Source organism: Sinohyriopsis cumingii, chromosome 6 (genome assembly GCF_028554795.1).
Source record: "Sinohyriopsis cumingii isolate HCF-2022 chromosome 6, ASM2855479v2, whole genome shotgun sequence".
In the NCBI taxonomy this organism is placed as follows: Eukaryota; Metazoa; Mollusca; class Bivalvia; order Unionida; family Unionidae; genus Sinohyriopsis; species Sinohyriopsis cumingii.
This window is the reverse complement of record NC_142966.1, coordinates 17,202,255-17,221,767: the sequence shown is the minus strand read 5'-3', so window position 1 is coordinate 17,221,767 and position 19,513 is coordinate 17,202,255. Positions and strand designations below refer to the sequence as shown.

Here is a 19,513-nt window from a genome sequence, read left to right as displayed (position 1 = left end):
TCCAGTCTCTTCTATTAGATATAGTTTGTATGCCATTGGCATGGTATTCAGTCTCTTTCACTAGATATAGTATGTATGCCACTAGCACGATATCCAGTCTCCTCTACTAGATGTAGTTTGTATGCCATTAGTGTGGTATCCAGTCTCTTTCACTAGATATAGTATGTATGCCACTGGCACGATATCCAGTCTCATATTAGATATTAGATGTAGTTTGTATGTCATTGGTGTGGTATCTAGTCTCTTTCACTAGATATAGTATGCATGCCACTGGCATGGTATTCAGTCTCTTTAACTATAGTTTGTATGCTACTGGCATGGTATCCAATCTCTTTAACTATAGTTTGTATGCCATTGGCATGGTATCCAATCTCTTTCACTAGATATAGTTTGTATTATGAATAGTACAAAACTGCATGATCTTAATAACTTGTAACAATGTATAGATCCACTGGCTTGGCTTCAGTTTTATATAAGGGAGGCAATACTTCCAATAGTTATCTCACTTGTTGTTCACCTAATACTTGAAAAGGATAATGCATTTAAAACAGGCATGGGCAGCTTCCTCCAGGGCACTGGTCAGATAAGTGATTTTTAAAACTACACCCTATGATATGAATTAACAGACAAACCTAGGTCATTGGCTGGATGTGGTCATATTTTGCCCACCCCTAATTTAAAAAGAAACCACTACAGTAAGGTCTCAAATAATGTTTCAAATGCTAATATACTTTTGCTAGTGTAATATAAACACAAGAAAATTAGAAAATATTATAATGAATATTTAAAGCAGTTTGTTTACCATTGTAACAAGGACTATACATGTATTTACCATTGTAACATGGATCGTGTTTACAATTGTAACATGGACCATGTTTACCATTGTAACAAGGACTATATATACCATTTTAACATGGATCATGTTTACAATTGTAACATGGACCATATTTACCTTTGTAACAAGGACTATATTTACCATTGTAACATGGATTGTGTTTACAATTGTAACAGTGACCATGTTTACCATTGTAACAAGGACTATATATGCTATTTTAACATGGATCATGTTACAGTTGTAACATGGACCATGTTTACCTTTGTAACAAAGGTATCATGTTTACAATTGTAACATGGATCATGTTTACCTTTGTAACGAGGACTATATTTACCATTGTAACATGGATCATGTTTACAGTTGTAACATGGACCATGTTTACCATTGTAACAAGGACTATATATGCCATTTTAACATGAATCATGTTTACAATTGTAACATGGACCATGTTTACCTATGAAACAAAGGTCTATACCATTGTAACATGGATCATTTTTACAATTGTAACATGGACCATGTTTGCCATTGTAACAAAGACTATGTATACCACTGTAACAATGACCTTGTTTAACATTGTAACAATATACATATTTACCAGTTTAAAATGACCTTGTTTACCATTGTAAAAAGGAACATGTTTACCATTGTAACAAGGACCATGCTTACCATTGTGACAAGGACCATGTTTACCATTATAACAGAGACTATGTTTACCATTTTGATATGGATCATGTTTACCATTGTATCTCTGGAGTTAATGATTTTCCAGTATAAATTAGTATCACCTGAAATCCACCATGTTATCAGCATTTTCAGCATATTTAGAATTTTTTTGACATATTAAAAACTATTTCTAAGTACAGTTTTTTTGTCTGCAGTGGGTCTTGTATATGTTGTACAGGCACAAATCTAGTGCAGGCTTGTGTTTTGAATCCACTAATCTTTTATTTTACCACAAATTGCATATTTTCTTTTTGGAATTTCATGATGTTTTAAAGCTGTATGTCTTTTATTAGTTGTTTACATATTACAGACAAAATATTTAGTAGGGTCATTCTACAGAGCCATAATTTGTTCTAGACCTATACTAACTGGGAATTCACTATTGATCGGAGACTGTTATGAAAAGTCATAGCAATGTAATATATAAAGTTGTCATAGAAACACAAACTTTGTTCCAGACATGTCACAGAAAGTTATCAGCTCAATTACTATTATGTATCAGTATTTAAAAGTGCAGTATTTACAAGAAATGTAGATTTCAGTCGATCAGCCAGGTAAGCTCTATGATTATTAGGTTAAAAGGTTAAAATCTTACCTTCGTTAATGGTAACTCCTGTTAAAGCATCTGCCATTTGAATGAGACCAACACTGTCATGCCAAAACGAGGCTAATTTTTAACACTCTCTTAAATTCTTAAATAATTAGTGCACATTTTCAGACATAAATGAGTTTGAGGCAGTGTGGTGCATTGTCTGGATCCATCCATAATGACAGTATATAACTGTGTATCACAGAACAGCACACACATATCACCCATTTGCTTGCATTGTATTCCCTACAGTTTAGTAGAACATAAAGTTGCCCATCCCTTTCATATGCTTGTAGTATACTCTCCTCAGGTTAGTAGAACATAAAATTGCCCATCCCTTTCATAAGCTGCTCAGTTATTGTGATAAAAATACCAACAAAACTATACCTGTAATCAAATTGATTTCAACTAAAAGTACACAGACTTTATCATCTCAACATATTTACATCACTGACGTTGACCGTACCACATTTGGAAGAAATATTTTCTGTGTGCATGAAAATCATGGGAATGTATCATGATAATCTGTGTTGTGGTTTGGCTTATTTGTGGTTTTCCTGCTTTATGCCAGTATCAGTATGGACTAGCATAGCTACATTACCGTATCTCTCTGTGGGCTGAGGAATGGAAGGGACCAGATGTGCCCCCCTCCCCCCTGCGGCAGGTGGGTGGGGGTAAGAATTGAATGTGTCCTCTTGGTGATGTTCTAGAAAAGAAGGTCATGGACATTTTGAAAGAGTGGATTATATAAAATATTTGACATTACATGTATATTGTCAGAAATTTATTCTCTTTAAGGGCCCCACTCAAACAAGTTGATGGATTGCAATAGTAATCATGTACGTCCATCTGTTTGTGCAAATGTCTGTGTCAACAACTTTATTGGATTTTTACAAATCATGCTATAATGTGAAGCATATGATGTTGTCCATCCATTCATCTTGTGTCTGTCCAGCTGTCTATTACCAGTTACATTTCTACACAATGATAATAATAATAATAATAATAATAATAATAATAATAATAATAATAATTTTCTGCTATCTACAGCTACCATACATTGTTGATAGCTTGCACTAGGTGTAAGATAGAACCTTATTGATTTTGGGATTGAAAGGTTGAAGGTCAGGGGTTTATGGGACTTAAAAAAATTGAGTTCTGCACAATAACTTGAGTTATTCACTATATAGTTTCCAGACTTTGTGGATGGTTTGCACTTGGTGAAAAGGCAAGCCCTATCCATTATGGGGTCAAAAGGTCAAATGGCAAGGTCTGTTTGGTTGAAAGACGAAGTATGGTTTCTGTACATTAACATTAGTGCTAAATCAAACTTTGTGGAGGGCTTCCACTTGAGGTAAAGAAGAAGCCAATTAATTTTGGGATCAAAAGATTAAAGTTCAAGGTCACTGTGACTGAAAGAAAAATAAATAGTTTATTCACAGTAACTTGAATTTTCCACCATCTCCAGCTGGTAGACTTTGTGGATGGCTTGCACTTTCATTAAAGAGGAACCCTATTGATTTTGAGGTCAAAAATTAAGTTTATTGTGACTGAAAAATTAAAAATGGTTTCCACATAATAAAATAACATTATGGGTAGTTATTCCTTACACATCTAGACCAAACTTTATGTAATGTTGGCACTTAGGTATTTTGATTTTGGGATCAAAAGGTGAAATTTCAGGGTCACTGCTAAAGAAAAAAACAACAGTTTCCACACAATAACATTTGTTCTACATCACTGACTTAGGTCAATTTTTGTGGATGGATTGCATTTTGAGTAAGGAAGAATACTATTTGATTTGGGGTTAAAGAGGGAAAAGGTCAAGGTTATTGACTGAAAACAGAAAAATCTTTTATGCACAAAATTCAGTTACAGACCACATGCACCAAAAATTAACATTTTTGGATGAGTAAGAGGAAAATAGTTTTGCAAAATAACTTTAGTTCTATACCACATACAGTACTTTGCATTTGTGGAGGGCTTGCACTTAAGGTATGGAATAAGCCTATAAATTTTGGGTTAAAAAGGTCAAAGGTCTGGGTATTTGTTACTCAGAGAAAAATGAATTTTACAGATTAACTTTTAGAATACGTTCCTTGGGCAAACTTTGTGGATAGCGTACATTGAGGGTAATAAAGAAACCTAAAGATTTTGGGATATAAATGTCATGGCTGTGGTAAGTCTAATAAGATGATGATTATTTCTGCACATTAAGTTTAATTGAAGTCTGCATGCTGTGGCCAGTATTCGAGGCCATTGAGACCCATTGGTCATCAACCATACCCTACTAGTAGTACCTACTTAGAGGACTATTAAACAGTGCATAGGTACTGTTTTTACCAAATTGGTATGCAGCCTTATATCAATGAGACCAGGAATGAGTTCATTTCAAGTGTTTCATGACATCGTTTATAGGAGTTATGTCCCCTATTTACATATTCTTCTGACTTTAGTTTCACAGCATAACTTTACCATGACTTCAGCCAAATTTGGTATGTGGTTTTGCGTTGATGAGATCTTAAGTGAATTGGATTTTCAACATACCATAACATCATTTATAGGAGTTACGCCCTCTGTTTGCCTGTTCTCTTGTCTTTGGTTTATGCAGCAGAAGTTTAATGAAGTTTCTTGGATTTCAGGTAAATTAGCTATGCAGCTTTATATTGATGGGATCTGCAATGAGTTTGATTTTCATTGTTTCATGACATCGTTTATGGAAGGTTATTGTTCTGATTATCTGTCCTTTGGACTTTGGTTTCTGCAAGATATCCTTAGCCAAGGAAATTTGGATTTTAAAGACCCAATGCTGCCATCACTGCAACAATTTGTGATCACTCTGGTGGTCTAAGTGATTAGAGCATCTGCCTTGGATGCTGGTGGTCATGGGTTTGATTCCTGGCTGTGTCATACCAAAGACTTACAAAATGGTACTTGCAGCTGCCTGACTTTGCATTTAACATTAAGAGGTTAGTGTTAGGACGGGTCGGCCTGGTGCAAGGATAATCGGACTAGATTGGACATAATGATACACATCTGTGGCATGATGCCCCTGTGCTAGACATCACTATAAACTGCCACACTGCAGACATTGTAGCAGGATGACAGGAAAATTGTTAAAGCTATGTTAAACATCCAAAGCACACAGACACACACACACACAAAGTTGTATATGCCAAATCTTAATACTGAATCTTGAAAAAGATATTGGCCCTAAGCATCATTAAAACCAGATAATATTGACATTTCATCACATTATGAGCTATGTAATTTCTACCTCGAACTCAGATACCCTGCCATTCACATGTATATGTATTAATCCAATGTTGATTAACAACATCCATGGATCAACTGATTTCTGCTGAAAGCTGAAGCACAGAATTTGATTATATCACCATTGTAAACATAAGAGCTAACACCATGTTATGTTGGGTTGTCTTCATCCAAGTTTCACCTTCAGTATATATTCAGGTACCCAAGCTGATCACCAACATTCACCCAAATCTTATTTTTATCGAATGCATGCCTTTTCTTAGAGCCACTTAAAAAAAGGCTGACCTGCCTCTCTTCATTCCCTCTCAAATCATTTTGTGCACCTTGTGCAAATGTTGTTACTAGATAAGTCTTTAACAGAATTTTATTGACGTTGCTCATCACCACTCTTGGAGCACTCCAGAAAAAGATCAGAATTACAAGTAACTTCATTGACTGAATTAAGGGGTGGCACCTTTTAATTCCTAAGTGAATATTTGAATGTTGTTTTAACCTAACATCCCACTGTTCTGTTGGTCTAAGTGGTTAGAGCATCTGCCTTGGATGGGAGAGGTTGTGGGATTGAATCCCGGCTATGTCATACCAAAGACTGGTAGAAATAGTACTAGTTCACCTGGTGCTCGGCATTAAGAGGTTAATGTTCGGACTGCACAGCTTGATGTCAGGATAATGTGACTGGGTGGCTATAATGCCTCAGTGCTAGTCATCACTATAAACTGCCACACTGCAGACATTTAAACCATTTTGTTTCCAAAATCACAAGCTTTAATTTTCTTTGCACATTACAAAATGCTGGATATAGAATTTAAGTGTTCTGTGCAAGTTTACTCTGCAGTTTTTCTTCTTTGTAATTACACTAAGTCCTTTTTCTATGAGATCAGTTTCCTAAATAGTTTTTAAACTTAATATGTCATTTAATTACATAATTATAGCAAACTTCTCTGGTAATATTTATTTTTGCAGACCGATGGATTATAAAGACATGCTTTTCGCTATAGTTTTTAAAAAAATGGCATCAGAAACAGTGCCACAAGAGTAAAGTGTTGTGATATTGTCTATTTATACTTGAAGATATTAAAACCATAAATATTTAGATGCTTTACTTCAATATACTTTGTACAGCATTGTGGAATGGATCATATTATGGTAAAATTTTCTTTTGATTTTCATAATCTCCACATTTGGTTTGGGAATTCCAATGGCTATAGTAAAGATCAATGACATGATTCTTAGTTGTATCAACAAGTAGACCCTAAAACAGATTATTCATGAGTTGCAGATTATTTTTTATATAAAATAAAGCATTTTGTAGTCAATGCTTTGTTGCAGTAGCGTGCTAACAAAATTTACAATCATGTCTCCTCAGTATATTTCTTTCTTTTCCTTTTCTATTATGCATGTATCCATATTGCTTTTGAGTCTATTGTATGAGAATTACACCATCCCAGCTGTAACTGGTTCAGATCCTCCATTGAGAGGTCAGTGTGTTAACATATTTGGATGGGAATAGTTTTTATTAATTTATGTAGATTTAATCTTTTGTCAGAGAAAAAAGTAAAGAGCACAAATTAATGAATGAGCCTGTACCAGCTGTTGATAAAATGCTTGAAACTTACCAACCGTCCATTTTTCTAAATGATGAAAACAGTTCAGATTATATGAAAATACTAATTGTAAAAATATACTAGCATATATACATTTTGCAGCTGTCTTACTAAGGAAGTTTAAAAACAGGAAAGCTAAATGTTAATATATTTCATAAACTGTAGTGAATTTTTTTTTAAGAACGTTAGCAAAATATGAAGCAATAAATTTCCAGGAAGACAGAAAAATACTGAAATAAAGTGTTATACCTGTATCATAGCAGGTATTTTGGTAAAACTAAGAAAGTAAAGAAAAATGTAAAATTAGTGTAACCTATAAACATCTGTATGTACATACCACTGATATATATGTATGTTTAATGTTTACAATTTCTGTTTATAGTGTTTGGAAACACCTCATCCACAAGCTAAATGATGAAGGAATTCCCAGAAATGAAATTGTTCAAATATCAGGACATAAAAGCATCAACTCATTTAGTAACTATAGCAACTGAAACCCTGAGCACAGTAGATATATTTGAAACATTTTGCCCAACATACCTGTATTATCATCTGTCCTTCAGCCAGCCACAGGTGAAACAGCCACATAAGTGCCCATCAGCTCTTCTGGTAGAGAATGGCAATCAGTTACTGGCTATGAATTCTGTTTTTTTCTCTCTTTCTTTTCTTGCTACAAATGCAATAATACATGGCAATGTCAGTGCACATCTTCATCAAAGAAATGAAACTCAGTTGCTTTCACTGACTGCTTGATATGTCAGTGGTACACATTGCAATGGGCAGTGGGAGCGTCTTCTCTGAAGAGAAAATGGAGGTGTGTTATTTCAGGTGATGCAGATTGACTAAAATGCACTTGAAATGTACACTAGATTTTGTATACATCTTAAAAGTTTCTAACCTGTTCATATAATCAGCTTCATTTACTCACCTTTCCACAATTCTTATGTTCAGAAATGGTGTCTTGTCAATTTCACTTGGTTTAATCTTTTTATATTTTCTTATGTACTAATAAGAAAACAATTACAGGTGGATAAATCACTGGGGTTTTTCTTATTAATAACCCCTACTAACCTGACTTGTAGTTAATTATTATGCTAATTATTGGTTCATTCATATTAGTATGATGTGGAACCATTACTATTTTTGTGCACAGGTATACATAACAGCATCCTCTTCACCAAAACGTACCACAGTGCAGACTGCGACTTTGACCACACCCTCGTGAGCACCAGCGTGCACCTACAGCCACACACACTACACTGCTCAAAACCAAAAGGACGCCCTCACATCAACACTGCGGAGATGTCAGTCCCCTCATAAGTGGAGAAGCATGTGTCCGCCCTGGACCAGGCTCTCCAGGACCTGCCAGAACACGATGACACAGCCAAGTGGAACACCATGAAGGGTGCCATCTACAGCACAGCCATGTCCACATTTGGCAAGAAGGAGCGGCCCAGTCAGGAATGGTTCAACGCTCACTTTTCAAGGATGGAGTCAATAATTGAGGACAAACGAAAAACCTTCATAGCTTTAAAAAAATGCCCTAATGAATGGACGCTTGTTTCCCTCAGAAGTGCCCGAAGCAACACCCAACGCATCACTAGACAGTGCGCGAATGAGTACTGGCACCAACTGTGTGAAGGCATCCAACACAGTGCCGATTCTGGAAACATCCAAAGTTATGTACAGTGGCATCGAGAAGGCTCTAGGCCTTACAGTGACAGGGATTGCCCCCCTGAAATCTCTGATGGGAGAGAAGATCACAGACTGTGAGCAATAGATGGCCACATGGGTGGAGCACTACTCAGAGCTATACTCCCGAGAAACGTCAGTCACCAATGCAGCCCTTAGTAGCATAAAGAAACTGCCCACCTTGGAGGAGCTTGACAAAGTGCCAACCTTAGAGGAGCTCAGCAAAGCAATTGACTCCCCTCCCTCCCAAAAGACAAAGCACCAGGTAGTGACAGTGTCCTGCCCCGAAGCTATCAAATGTGGGAAACCACCATTGCTTCAGCCGCTGCATGAGTTACTCTGCCTCTTTTGAGAGGAAGGAGCATTTCCCCAAGACATGAGCAATGCCATGATTGTGACCCTTTACAATAACAAGGGCCCCCCAAAACTCTGCAGCATGGTAATCTCTTTCCATGCCAATATGAAGGGAACAGTCCTGTATGATGGATCTTCCTCAGACTCCTTCCCAGTCAACAGTGGCATGAAGCAGGGCTGAATGCTGGTGCCAACCTTTTTCAGGATCTTCTCCCTGCTCCTGTCCTACACCTTTGACTCGTCCACTGATGGCATATATCTGAACACCAGGTCCGAGGGGAGGCTGTTCAACCTGGTATGACTGCACTCAAAAACCAAAGTGAGGTTGGTGCTGATCATGGAGATTCCTTTTGTAGGTGATGCAGCTCGTGACCCACACCGAGGATGCCCTCTATAGGCTTGGAGAACTTTTGCTGATGCCTGCAAGCAGTTTGGGCTCACCATCAGCCTGGAAAAGACAAATGTCAGCATGCAAGATACCACCATTGCCTCTTCCATCAAAATCGACTGTGTCACCCTGGAAGCAGTCAACAACTTTACTTACCTGGGGTCAACCATCAGCAACACTCATGCTTGATCCAAGTTTACCAGGCCTGTGTTTTCAGCACCCTTCTATATGGAAGTGAGACCTGGAGCACCTACATGAGGCAAGAGCGCCGGCTCAACTCCTTCCATGTATGGTGCCTAAAACACTGCCCTGACAATTAGCTGGCAAGACCGCGTCCCACACAGTGAGATCCTGCAGCATGCAAGTATCCCTAGCATGTACTCCCTGCTGAGCAAATGCCGCCTTCAATGGCTGGGACACGTCCAATACATGGAAAATGGGAGGCTGCAAAAGGACATCCTATATGGACAGCTGGCCACTAGCATCAGAAGAATCAGCTGCCCCTCACTCCATTTCAAGGATGTGTGCAAGAGGGACATGAAGGCATGCGACATTTCACCCGCTGGCTGGGAAGTGCTGGCTGAGGACTGAGGCACCTGGAAATTGACAGTAAGCAAGTGCATAGCAGTCACTGGTGCGAGGAGAGGCCATCTGGCGGCAGAGAAATGTGAGAGAAAGAAGAGCATGGTTGCAACCCCAGCAGCTCAGACTTCCCATGATGTCTGAACATAGGGACTGTCACTCGCACATAGGCCTGCACAGCGACAGCGGACAATGCCAAAGTCCCAGAGACAGATGACACTCTAAGGGTACTATTCACATGGTCTCTGGAGACTGAGCCGTCAATGATGATACATAACACAGCACAACATTTATGATAAAAATCTGACATTAGCATAGAAAGTCTGATATGTTAAAAATCTAAGGTAGTCAACATGTTTGAGACAAAAAAATAGAAAGTTTGCTGGTATCAAGTGAATAATGTATATATTTCATCTTGTTGGTGAAAAACTAATCAAGTGTTTTCACTTGTGGCTTTGTCACTTGTAGAACTGCAAACATTTTCACCCATCAAATTAATCATTGCTAAGATGTTTTGACTATTTTAAGCCAATCAAGAGCTGTGAATTGTACCATTTTCAAACATTGAAGTTTTTTATTTGAAAACTGGTGAAGGAAATACATTTGATATTCATTGACAGTTGTCGAAAAGTATAGTCTTCAGGTACCTAATGTTTTTTAAATGGACGCATACACAATGTGTTTATTACAGATTTCAAACAAATGCCAGCCTTGTTGATGTTGCAGAGTTAAGTTTCTTAGTTTTTGTTGAGATAAAACAGTTATCAAAAATTATTGTAACATTTAACTGCTAGAAAGGTTGTATATACATTTATGTATGTGTCCTGAACTTTCCAACAATGGATGAAAACCATTTTTAAAATTATTTATGTAATATCACAAATAACAAATCATCATCATTGCTCTTCCCATATTGATCAATTGAAGGCTGTGACATAAAACGGTTGTTTCCCATGGAATTGGTAAAAATAAGGTTGGGTTTCTCATTTTTTCTTGTCCTTCTTGCTTCTCATATATATGTAAACCTACAATGAAATAATATAATTTTATTGCTAATTGCCTTAAGTTGTTGTCACAAAGTAAAACAGCATTATTTGCCCATAAATGCTTCTGGATGTTTAACAGAAAATGTGATTTTACGTTGGTTTTTTTTTGTGTACATGAATATTGATCATCACAGAGATAACATGCAAAAAGACCAGAACAGGGAACAAATAAAAGAAAATCAAATGTTTATACTGAACATAAATACCTGTGATGTGAAGTTGCATGAAACTGTTATAGAGACTGTTTGGATTCATTGCGAAACATAAGTCAGCAAAGTGCTCACTAAAGGGCAAGAATTCCACCGTAACTAACTTTTTCATAATATTAGAAACTGAAAACAGTTTGAAGATATTTGGGGAGTGAGTCTTGTTCAATTTTAAATTAGGTGCATTCATTTAGTGTTTTGAGGAATGGCTGGATATTAAGGAAACTTTTACTCAGAACCTTTTTAAATAAATTTCCATAACAACATGGATGCATGATATTCCATGTTGAACTTTTCTTTCCTCCTGCCCAGGTGTTTCAGGGATTTGTGAGAGGTTCAAAATCATTGCATGCTACACTACGGTCAATGATTTTTTATTTAATAGCCCTAAAGAAATGCTTGATGTCCTATTTTTCCGACTTTGCCACCATGATACCCATGTCACATCTAACTTAGGCAATACTATCTTATATTTTACAATTTCCTGGCCACACTATTTACTGTTTAAAGGTACATTTTTTTTATCATTTTATATTTGCACCATTTTAACAACTGGAAAATATAAAGTTATGCAGATCATTAGAATTTAAAATTATATGTGATCGAAAAATACTAAATCATCAAATTTGTGCATGCAAAATTTCTGACAATCAGCAAATCAAGGACATTTGTTGACATAATTTGTCTCCATCTATGTTAGCAATTCATAAGAATGAATCTGTTACAAATATTTGGGAAACACTTTTGACTGTCCAGCCTATATGTTAATATGATGCATTAGTTTTACTTACTATATACACTTAACATTTGCCTGAAATGTGAGAATTTTTTTTTATAAATCCAAAAATGATAAATGCAGTAACAATAAAAAATGATCAGCTCATGAATTTATGAATTATATATTTTTAATTATGAGGAACAGATCAGTGTCATGCAGAAACTTTGCTGTTGGTGAAATTACATCTGAAATATCAAAACATGTTTCGACGCATGATCTTATTTATGCTTGCCATCATGTACTTCTGAGTAACTGTATGGAAAAATAACTTAAGGCTGTCACCTTCATGTTTGAAGTCAATAGTAAATACATTACTTGGAGAAAGGATCATCATAGTGCAGTTGTACTTGAATTGTGTGAAGGGTTAATGATCTGTTCTGGATTTAAAAATCTACCAAAATACGCTGAAAGAACTATGAACCATTCATGAGAGGGCTGTTAGTGTATATTTTCATTTTAATTTGCAAGATAAATTGAGTCATTGTCTGTGATGTCATTATGAGTGTGTGCTGTGTCAGTTTCTAGTTTGCGATATTTGTTCCATAAACACTCTGGTGTATAAAAAATAATGGGTACAAATATGAATTATAATAATTTAACAAAACGAAAGTTCTTGATACTCCTCCATTGTGGTATTTGGTGCATGATTAGTTAAGACACTGTGGTGTTTGTAGTGTGATTAGTTAAGACTGTGGTATTTAGAGGGTGATTAGTTAAGACAAACATTATTTGAATGATAATCAGCTGGTTAAATATTTTGTTTGTAATCTTCATATTATAATATTAAAGATGTTTATAATTTCTTGATAAAATGGTTGCTAAAAATCTTTCAGGCATGGTCTTGGAGACTGTCGTAAACCATTGTATGAATCTGCAGTTTTGATAGAAGAGATTGTCCAACAGCAGATGACAGCATTGGTAAGTAGTGATTGCATAAGTACAAAACGTAAAATTGAGCATTTCACATGGGTGACTGCTGTATCATGGTCCTTCTTTTAAAATTGGTGTTTTAACAGATCCCGTAAACTGAATGTCATCATCATTTTTATCATCAGCATCATCATCATTACATTATCAAAGTTCTTGTATGTGTAACAAAATAATAACTACGGGTATATATTGTTCTCTCCCAAATTTATTTTTCCACGCAAAATTACTGTATCCCGGTTTCTTTAATCCATTCTATAAATGAAATTACCATCAACTTAAAACACACACCAATCTTTGATTGTTCACGCTATAAAATATGGATTAGTCAGTTTCTGAATTCAGCAACTTGAAAGACAGTTATGCTTATGTGAGAAGCCAGTGATTAACTGAAAATTCATTGTGACCCATGAATGGAAACTTTTTTGATCCTAATGAAAAGGGATTCAACTTGTATCTCTGCTTAAAGACGATTTTTTTCTTTCTTGGAGATAGCTTTAATGCGCAAGCAAATAGCTAAAGACTTCAAACTATTCCTGTCACACTGGCATAGAAGGTGACATCAGTTTCTGATGTGGTAAAGCAACTACTTTTCCCACTCTCCTGCAAATGAATTTCTTCAGCCTACTTCCCTGATAATAAAAACTGCCTTGCTGTTGAATTTCACATATTGACACATTTGAGTTACACTATCAACTTGACTGGAGTTAAAAATACAATAAATATTTGCACATCAATTCACATGAAATTCCTTGATCTAAACAATGCCTTCCTCTTGAAACAAGAAAGGTCGAAAGAAATCATTGGTAAGTGAACACCTAGCTACTGACCGCAGAAAGAAGTGACTGTTACAAAACATTTATATAAAGAAATTGGGGGGTGGGGGATTAGACTGGCCATTGCGAACAGGTGACTTCTGAGTAAAGGTGAGTATAGGTCACCATTAGGACCAATATGACTGTAATAATAATAATAATAATGGTATTCAATGCATAGTACTTGTATTATATATATATATGTTTTTATGTTATTTGAACTTTATGTTTATTTAAACACTTCCATCCATATGTCTGTCCATCCATCCTTAATGTTGGAAGTGTGTTATCTTAGCAAGAATAGTAGAAAACTAATTTCCTCATTTGAAAATTTTTGAAAAGCAGATGTCAACAGATTTTTATGTAAACACATCTCTTTCCTTGATGGTTAAAGGCAAGCAGTCTTTTCTGGCATTTTGTAAAAGAAACCACTCATTAGGTTCTTATTAAATCTTTTGCGAAATATAGGAAGTATAAAAATTTTGATAAAGTTTTGAATTATAGTGGGTATTATTAAAAACAATTACTTTACTTTTAATTGCAGGCAAAATTTTACATTGACTTGAACATCCAGTATGGCTGTCATAGAAGCCATCTTGAATGTCTTTTTATCACTTTTCCTGAATAGATGGTCATATCAGCATGAGTTTTTCACCAGAAGACTTATTGTGATGTCCAGTTGGTGCTTAGTGAAACAGTGTCACTTTGTTTCTGGCATCCAATATTGTCACCACACAGCACAGGCTGAAAACCTTGTATCAGTCAACCTTCTGATTCGCTGGTCATACAGTATTAACATAGCCATGCCAGCCATCTTGAATTTTTTTTATTGCTTATCCTTCTGAACAGAAAGTGATATCAACATGGGGTTTTGACCAAAAGAATTCTTACAATGTATAGTTAGTCTTGAATGAAAATTCTCCAAATCAGATATTCGTTATGGCCACAACAATAGCTCTCTTGAAAATATTATTATTGCTACTCTGCCTGGATAGAAAGTCATATCAACATTGGGTTTCCACCAGAAGACTTCTTATGGTATTTGGTTGGTCCTTTAATAACAGTCCAGGTGCCAGTCTGACATCAGTATGGCCACCATGGTAGCCATCTTGAAAATTTTGTTATTATTATGCCAAAATGAATAGTCATATCAAAATGAGGTTTTCACCAGAAGACAAATTATGATATCAAGTTGGTCCAAGATGAATATTGTATTTTTCTGACATCAGATGGTCATATTAGCATTGGTGTTTTCACCACTATTCTAATGGTGTCTTGTTGTCCTTAGTGACAATGGTGCCAGTCTTACATCCCACATAGCTGTGACAGTGAATAATTTGAAAATCATATCACTAAAGAATATCAAAGATGGTTTCAGCAGTTAAAATATATAAACAGTCTTATCTTAAATTCCTGGAAATAATTTCAGAGAGTTGAGAATCAATCCTGTCATGGGAACTAGCAATGAGAGAAGATGATCAGTGATATGTCTGATGTGTGATGGGAAATCCCACCCACTAGTTTATGGGCAGAAAGCTGCCCATGAATTTTAACCCTCGGATTGGATATTGCTATCCCACATTAATATTGTTTTTGTTGGGTTGCTGCTACAGTTATTGATGATGCATTATGATTTGCATTATTGCATCATGATTTGCATTATTACTGACAATATTATTACAATGTTCAGATACAGATCATTTTTTGTCAATGCAAGATTTCAAGTAAAAATGAAGTACTTTGATTACTGTTTTGGCATTTCTACATTGTATGTTTTATTTGTATTGAACAGCTGTACAAGGTAGCAGAAGTTGCTCTGGCTAGGAACAACCGTTTCATTGGACTGGAAGATATTCTCTTTCTTATGAGGAAAGACAAGGTAAAAGCCTTCATCTCTTCATAAATCACCTGTTAATTTAATAACCATTGATGACGAAGTTGCTACTCAACTTTTTGTTTGATTTAAGGAAGCAAGTCTTTCTTTGTAAGGGGCACCTTCGCATTAGATGGAGTGATGGTCATTTTTAGCTCACATCAAAATAACAGAAGAGAGCTATTATACTAAACCCTATGTCAGCATCAGTGTCCTCACAGATAAAGCAGGGGCCCCGAGTGGCCGAGTGGTCTAAAGCGCTCTTCGTTACGGATCACTGCCATCTCACCTCTGTCTGCGGCGGTTCGAGTCTAAGATTCAGCCAATGTGGGTATGTGAGAAAGCTTGCCAGTAGCTTCTCGTGGGTCGGTGGTTTTTTCCGGGGTTTTCCCGGGTTCTTCCTCCACCATTAATACTGGCCGCCATGTATAGCCCATCGTGTGCTGAAAAATGGCGTTAAACCCCACAGCAACAACAACAACAACAGATAAAGCATGTACATGTGTAAAGTCTCATTGAATCTCAGCCATTTTTCCTTCTTAAATCATAGGCAAAAACTTGGGGTGGATTTCTTTGAAATACTTGATTATGTTGTTGCATTTAGCTGATTTTTTCACACTGTATAAATATTACTATATCTAGAGTCATGAAGCTTGCTAATAGCATGCATCTTTACGATTACTATGCCCTCATTATAAAAGGAGGTCACTGTGGCTCAGGTTTCATGCTTCACTGACTAGTTAAATTGTTTTGAGTTTTTTTCTCCAAGCTCTGTTCATGCTTGACTCATGTACTTATATGATTGTATGCATCTCTTTTAGTATCACACCCTTATGAAATAAGGTCACATTGACCTACTTTTAATATTTTACTGGTTTAGATTAAATTTCTGCAATAGCTAATGTATGTTAGGTTTTCAGCATTCAATATATATACTGTTTTACTTAGATTTATGAAACTTGGTGAGGGGATACATCTTGATGAGTGCTACACACAAGTCAGAAAAGTAGGTTACTGTGATCCATATTTATGCCTCACTGACATAGGTTTATTGTTGAGCATTGTTTATGACGGTTGTTGTTGTTGTTGTTGTTGTAGGGTTTAACACCATTTTTCAGCACAAGATAGGCTATACATGGCGGCCAGTATAATTGATGAAGGAAGAACCCTGGAAAACCCCAGGAAGAACCACTGACCCATGAGAAGCTACTGGCAGGTTTTCTCACGTACCAACGTTAGCCGAGGCTGAAACTTGAACTCACACAGACAGAGGTGAGGTGGCAGTGATCTGTAATGGTGAGCGCTTTAGACCACTCGGCCACTCGGGGCCCGATATGCCAGAATCATCAAATATGTATTTGTGTGCTTCTCTGTTAGTACCACACACTTGTAACAAAATAAGCTCACATTTGAATGGTTTGTTATTTTGTGTGTGTTTAACTCCTGTTGATATTTATGGACCCATTCAGTTGTGAATTATTGAGGGTGAGATGTTTGCCTTGTATTTATGATTTGTGTTTTTGTATCTATATTGTTTTATTGCTCCTGTGGCCTTAGTGGACCTTAGTCCACCTGAGATGCAGAAGGTCACAGGTTCAAACCCTGGCAGAGTCATACCAAAGACTGTAAAACAGGTACTGACAGCTGCCTCACTAGGTGCCGAGCATTAAGAGGTTAGTGTTAGGACTGGTTGGCCTGGTGTTAGGATAATTGTTAAGGCTATGTTAAAAATCCAAATCACACATACACATCTATATTGTTTTTATAAGTGATACATGGTATTCATGTTTCCATCAATCCATCCTTTTGACTGTTCATTGTAATTAGAAGTTTAGTAGCTGTAATAATTTACCCATTGCTGTTGTGTAGCTTTATGCTTTTTTGTGCTGAGAAACCACCATTTGTTCCATGTGATTAAATCCTCCAATAACATATAGAATTGTCAGTATGATGCAATTCATTTGGCACCTGGTCTGGGACATGGTTAAAATATTTGGTCATCATTTTCAAGAACACCAAACTTTGTGGATGTTATGCCTGGATCTGCATGAGAGAAATTTTGCTTGCAGCAAGTGTTCACTGCATCATCTGTCTCCCTTCTAAAGTTTAATTCAAATCTCAGTGTTATTGTTACAGGTCTTTGGTCTTTAGCTAAGTAACAGAAAAAAGTCAAACAAACAAGTTTAGTAAACTTCAACAAACAATTTATTTCTCTAAGTTACAAAGTGAAAATTTAAGAGGAAGATACAGTATTATGAAGTAAATCACAAATGATCCTAACTGTTCTGTAACAGTTCCAGAAGTATAGAATATTCTGAATAAATTCCAATATTCTTGAATGTGCTGATATAACAATAGTCTTGAATGAGTTGATGTACCAATAGTCTTGATGTATCAGAATGATATAATCCAGAATGTCTTTGAATCAGTTCTCAATAATCCCAAAGTAGTATTTTAGTCTAAAGGTTAATGAGCACTTTCAGGTCAGAAGAGCAATTCAGGGTCCCTGTAGTTTATGCAACCAAATTCTTTAACAGCTTGTGAAGCCCCTATAGAAGGAGGGATCAAACATTCAAGGACTCTATCTACACCCCCCCCCCAAAAAAAAGGACAAGTTTCACATGTATGGCAGTCCTCTCAAGAGAAAGGTGGTGCACCACTCACCTTGTGCTCTGTTTATCATGTTGCTCCTTGCGCTAGGGAGGTGATGCACTACACACCTCATATCCATGACAATGTGTTGCTCCCTCTGACCACAAATGTGGTGCACCACTCATCTCGTGCTCTGATCAACTTGTTGCTCCCTCATGTTAAGGAGGCGATGCATTTCATATCCATGATAGTATGTTGCTTCCTTCCACAAGGTTGGTGGTGCTCCATGCAAATATTCCAGACATGCACTTTCTGTCTCAATGGCATTATTGGTAGAATTCAGCACAGCCATGATGATGTTGCAGTAGACTCCTCAGAAGTGTTGCCTAATCACAATGAAAACCATCTTATGGATGCTCCATTCAAGCCGAGACCCTCCTGTGGAACTCCAGTACAGTGACCTCTCACAACTTACTGTAACTGCTCCTGGCCCATCACAATTGGCCAGGAGTCATGTTAATGTGAATCACCTCAGGTGCTTTCCTCTCAAGATTTACAAACAAGTGCAGCCCAGTCTAGTATGCAGCCATTGTCTGGAGTGAGCAATAAGGCCAGTACTCTTCCCTTTTCAATGTTAACCCCAATGGAATTTGGAGGCTCTCACTGTTTGGTGGTTAATAGACCATGGTTCCATTTCAGACCATACCACATTGGTTGACTTCACCACCAGGGAGAGGGGATCAATGGGCCAATTCTGTATGAAGATATGGGATGACAAATCACTGGAAAGGAAGTCCCCTTCTCCCATGAGGGAGGTGAGATGAATTTTTTCTGTGTCACCTTGAGGGCAAAGACAAGATGATGAACTTTAGATGCTTCTTGGACAGAGATGAGTTCTTAGAAGAACCTACAAAACCATTTCCTTCTTGTTAGTTGGGTTTGCTTTCTTTGCTCCACCCAGTGGTGGAGTTTACTCTTTATTTCTACCAGATCTGTGTACCAATGTTCAGGATCATCAGAGACTAGGATCTTCTCTAGTTTTTAAAGGCTTTTTGCCCAGCTTTGACCTGCTGTTACGTTTTCACTCAGCAAAGGTGAAGAAACTAAGAAATTATCTAAGGGTCAAGAGGGGGCCAGATAGCAGAAGGGGTTGTTTGTCCCCATGTCTGTGCTTTTGCCTCTGGATTTAGCCAATAGCTGAAAGTTCCTTTTGCTGGCTTGGTTGCTGTCCATTTG

The 19,513-nt window shown here is 36.8% G+C and overlaps 2 protein-coding genes across 3 annotated transcripts in view; one reads left to right on the top strand and one right to left on the bottom strand.

Moving 5' to 3' along the window:
* Positions 1–2,383, bottom strand: part of LOC149796434 (uncharacterized) — a 188,892-nt gene extending 186,509 nt beyond the window's left edge. The window contains exon 1 of one of the 2 annotated variants that reach the window (XM_089961100.1): positions 2,154–2,383. In XM_089961100.1, the coding sequence (XP_089817226.1) occupies positions 2,154–2,190 (37 nt within the window). In that variant the 5' untranslated portion in view covers positions 2,191–2,383. The remainder of the gene's footprint in view (positions 1–2,153) is intronic. The other variant, XM_089961104.1, reaches the window with a different exon arrangement.
* LOC149796433 (transcription initiation protein SPT3 homolog) overlaps positions 1–19,513 on the top strand; it is a 216,598-nt gene that overhangs the window by 101,558 nt on the left and 95,527 nt on the right. Inside the window, exons 4-5 of the mRNA XM_089961107.1 lie at positions 12,904–12,988; positions 15,605–15,691. Coding sequence (XP_089817233.1) covers positions 12,904–12,988; positions 15,605–15,691 — 172 coding nt within the window. The remainder of the gene's footprint in view (positions 1–12,903; positions 12,989–15,604; positions 15,692–19,513) is intronic.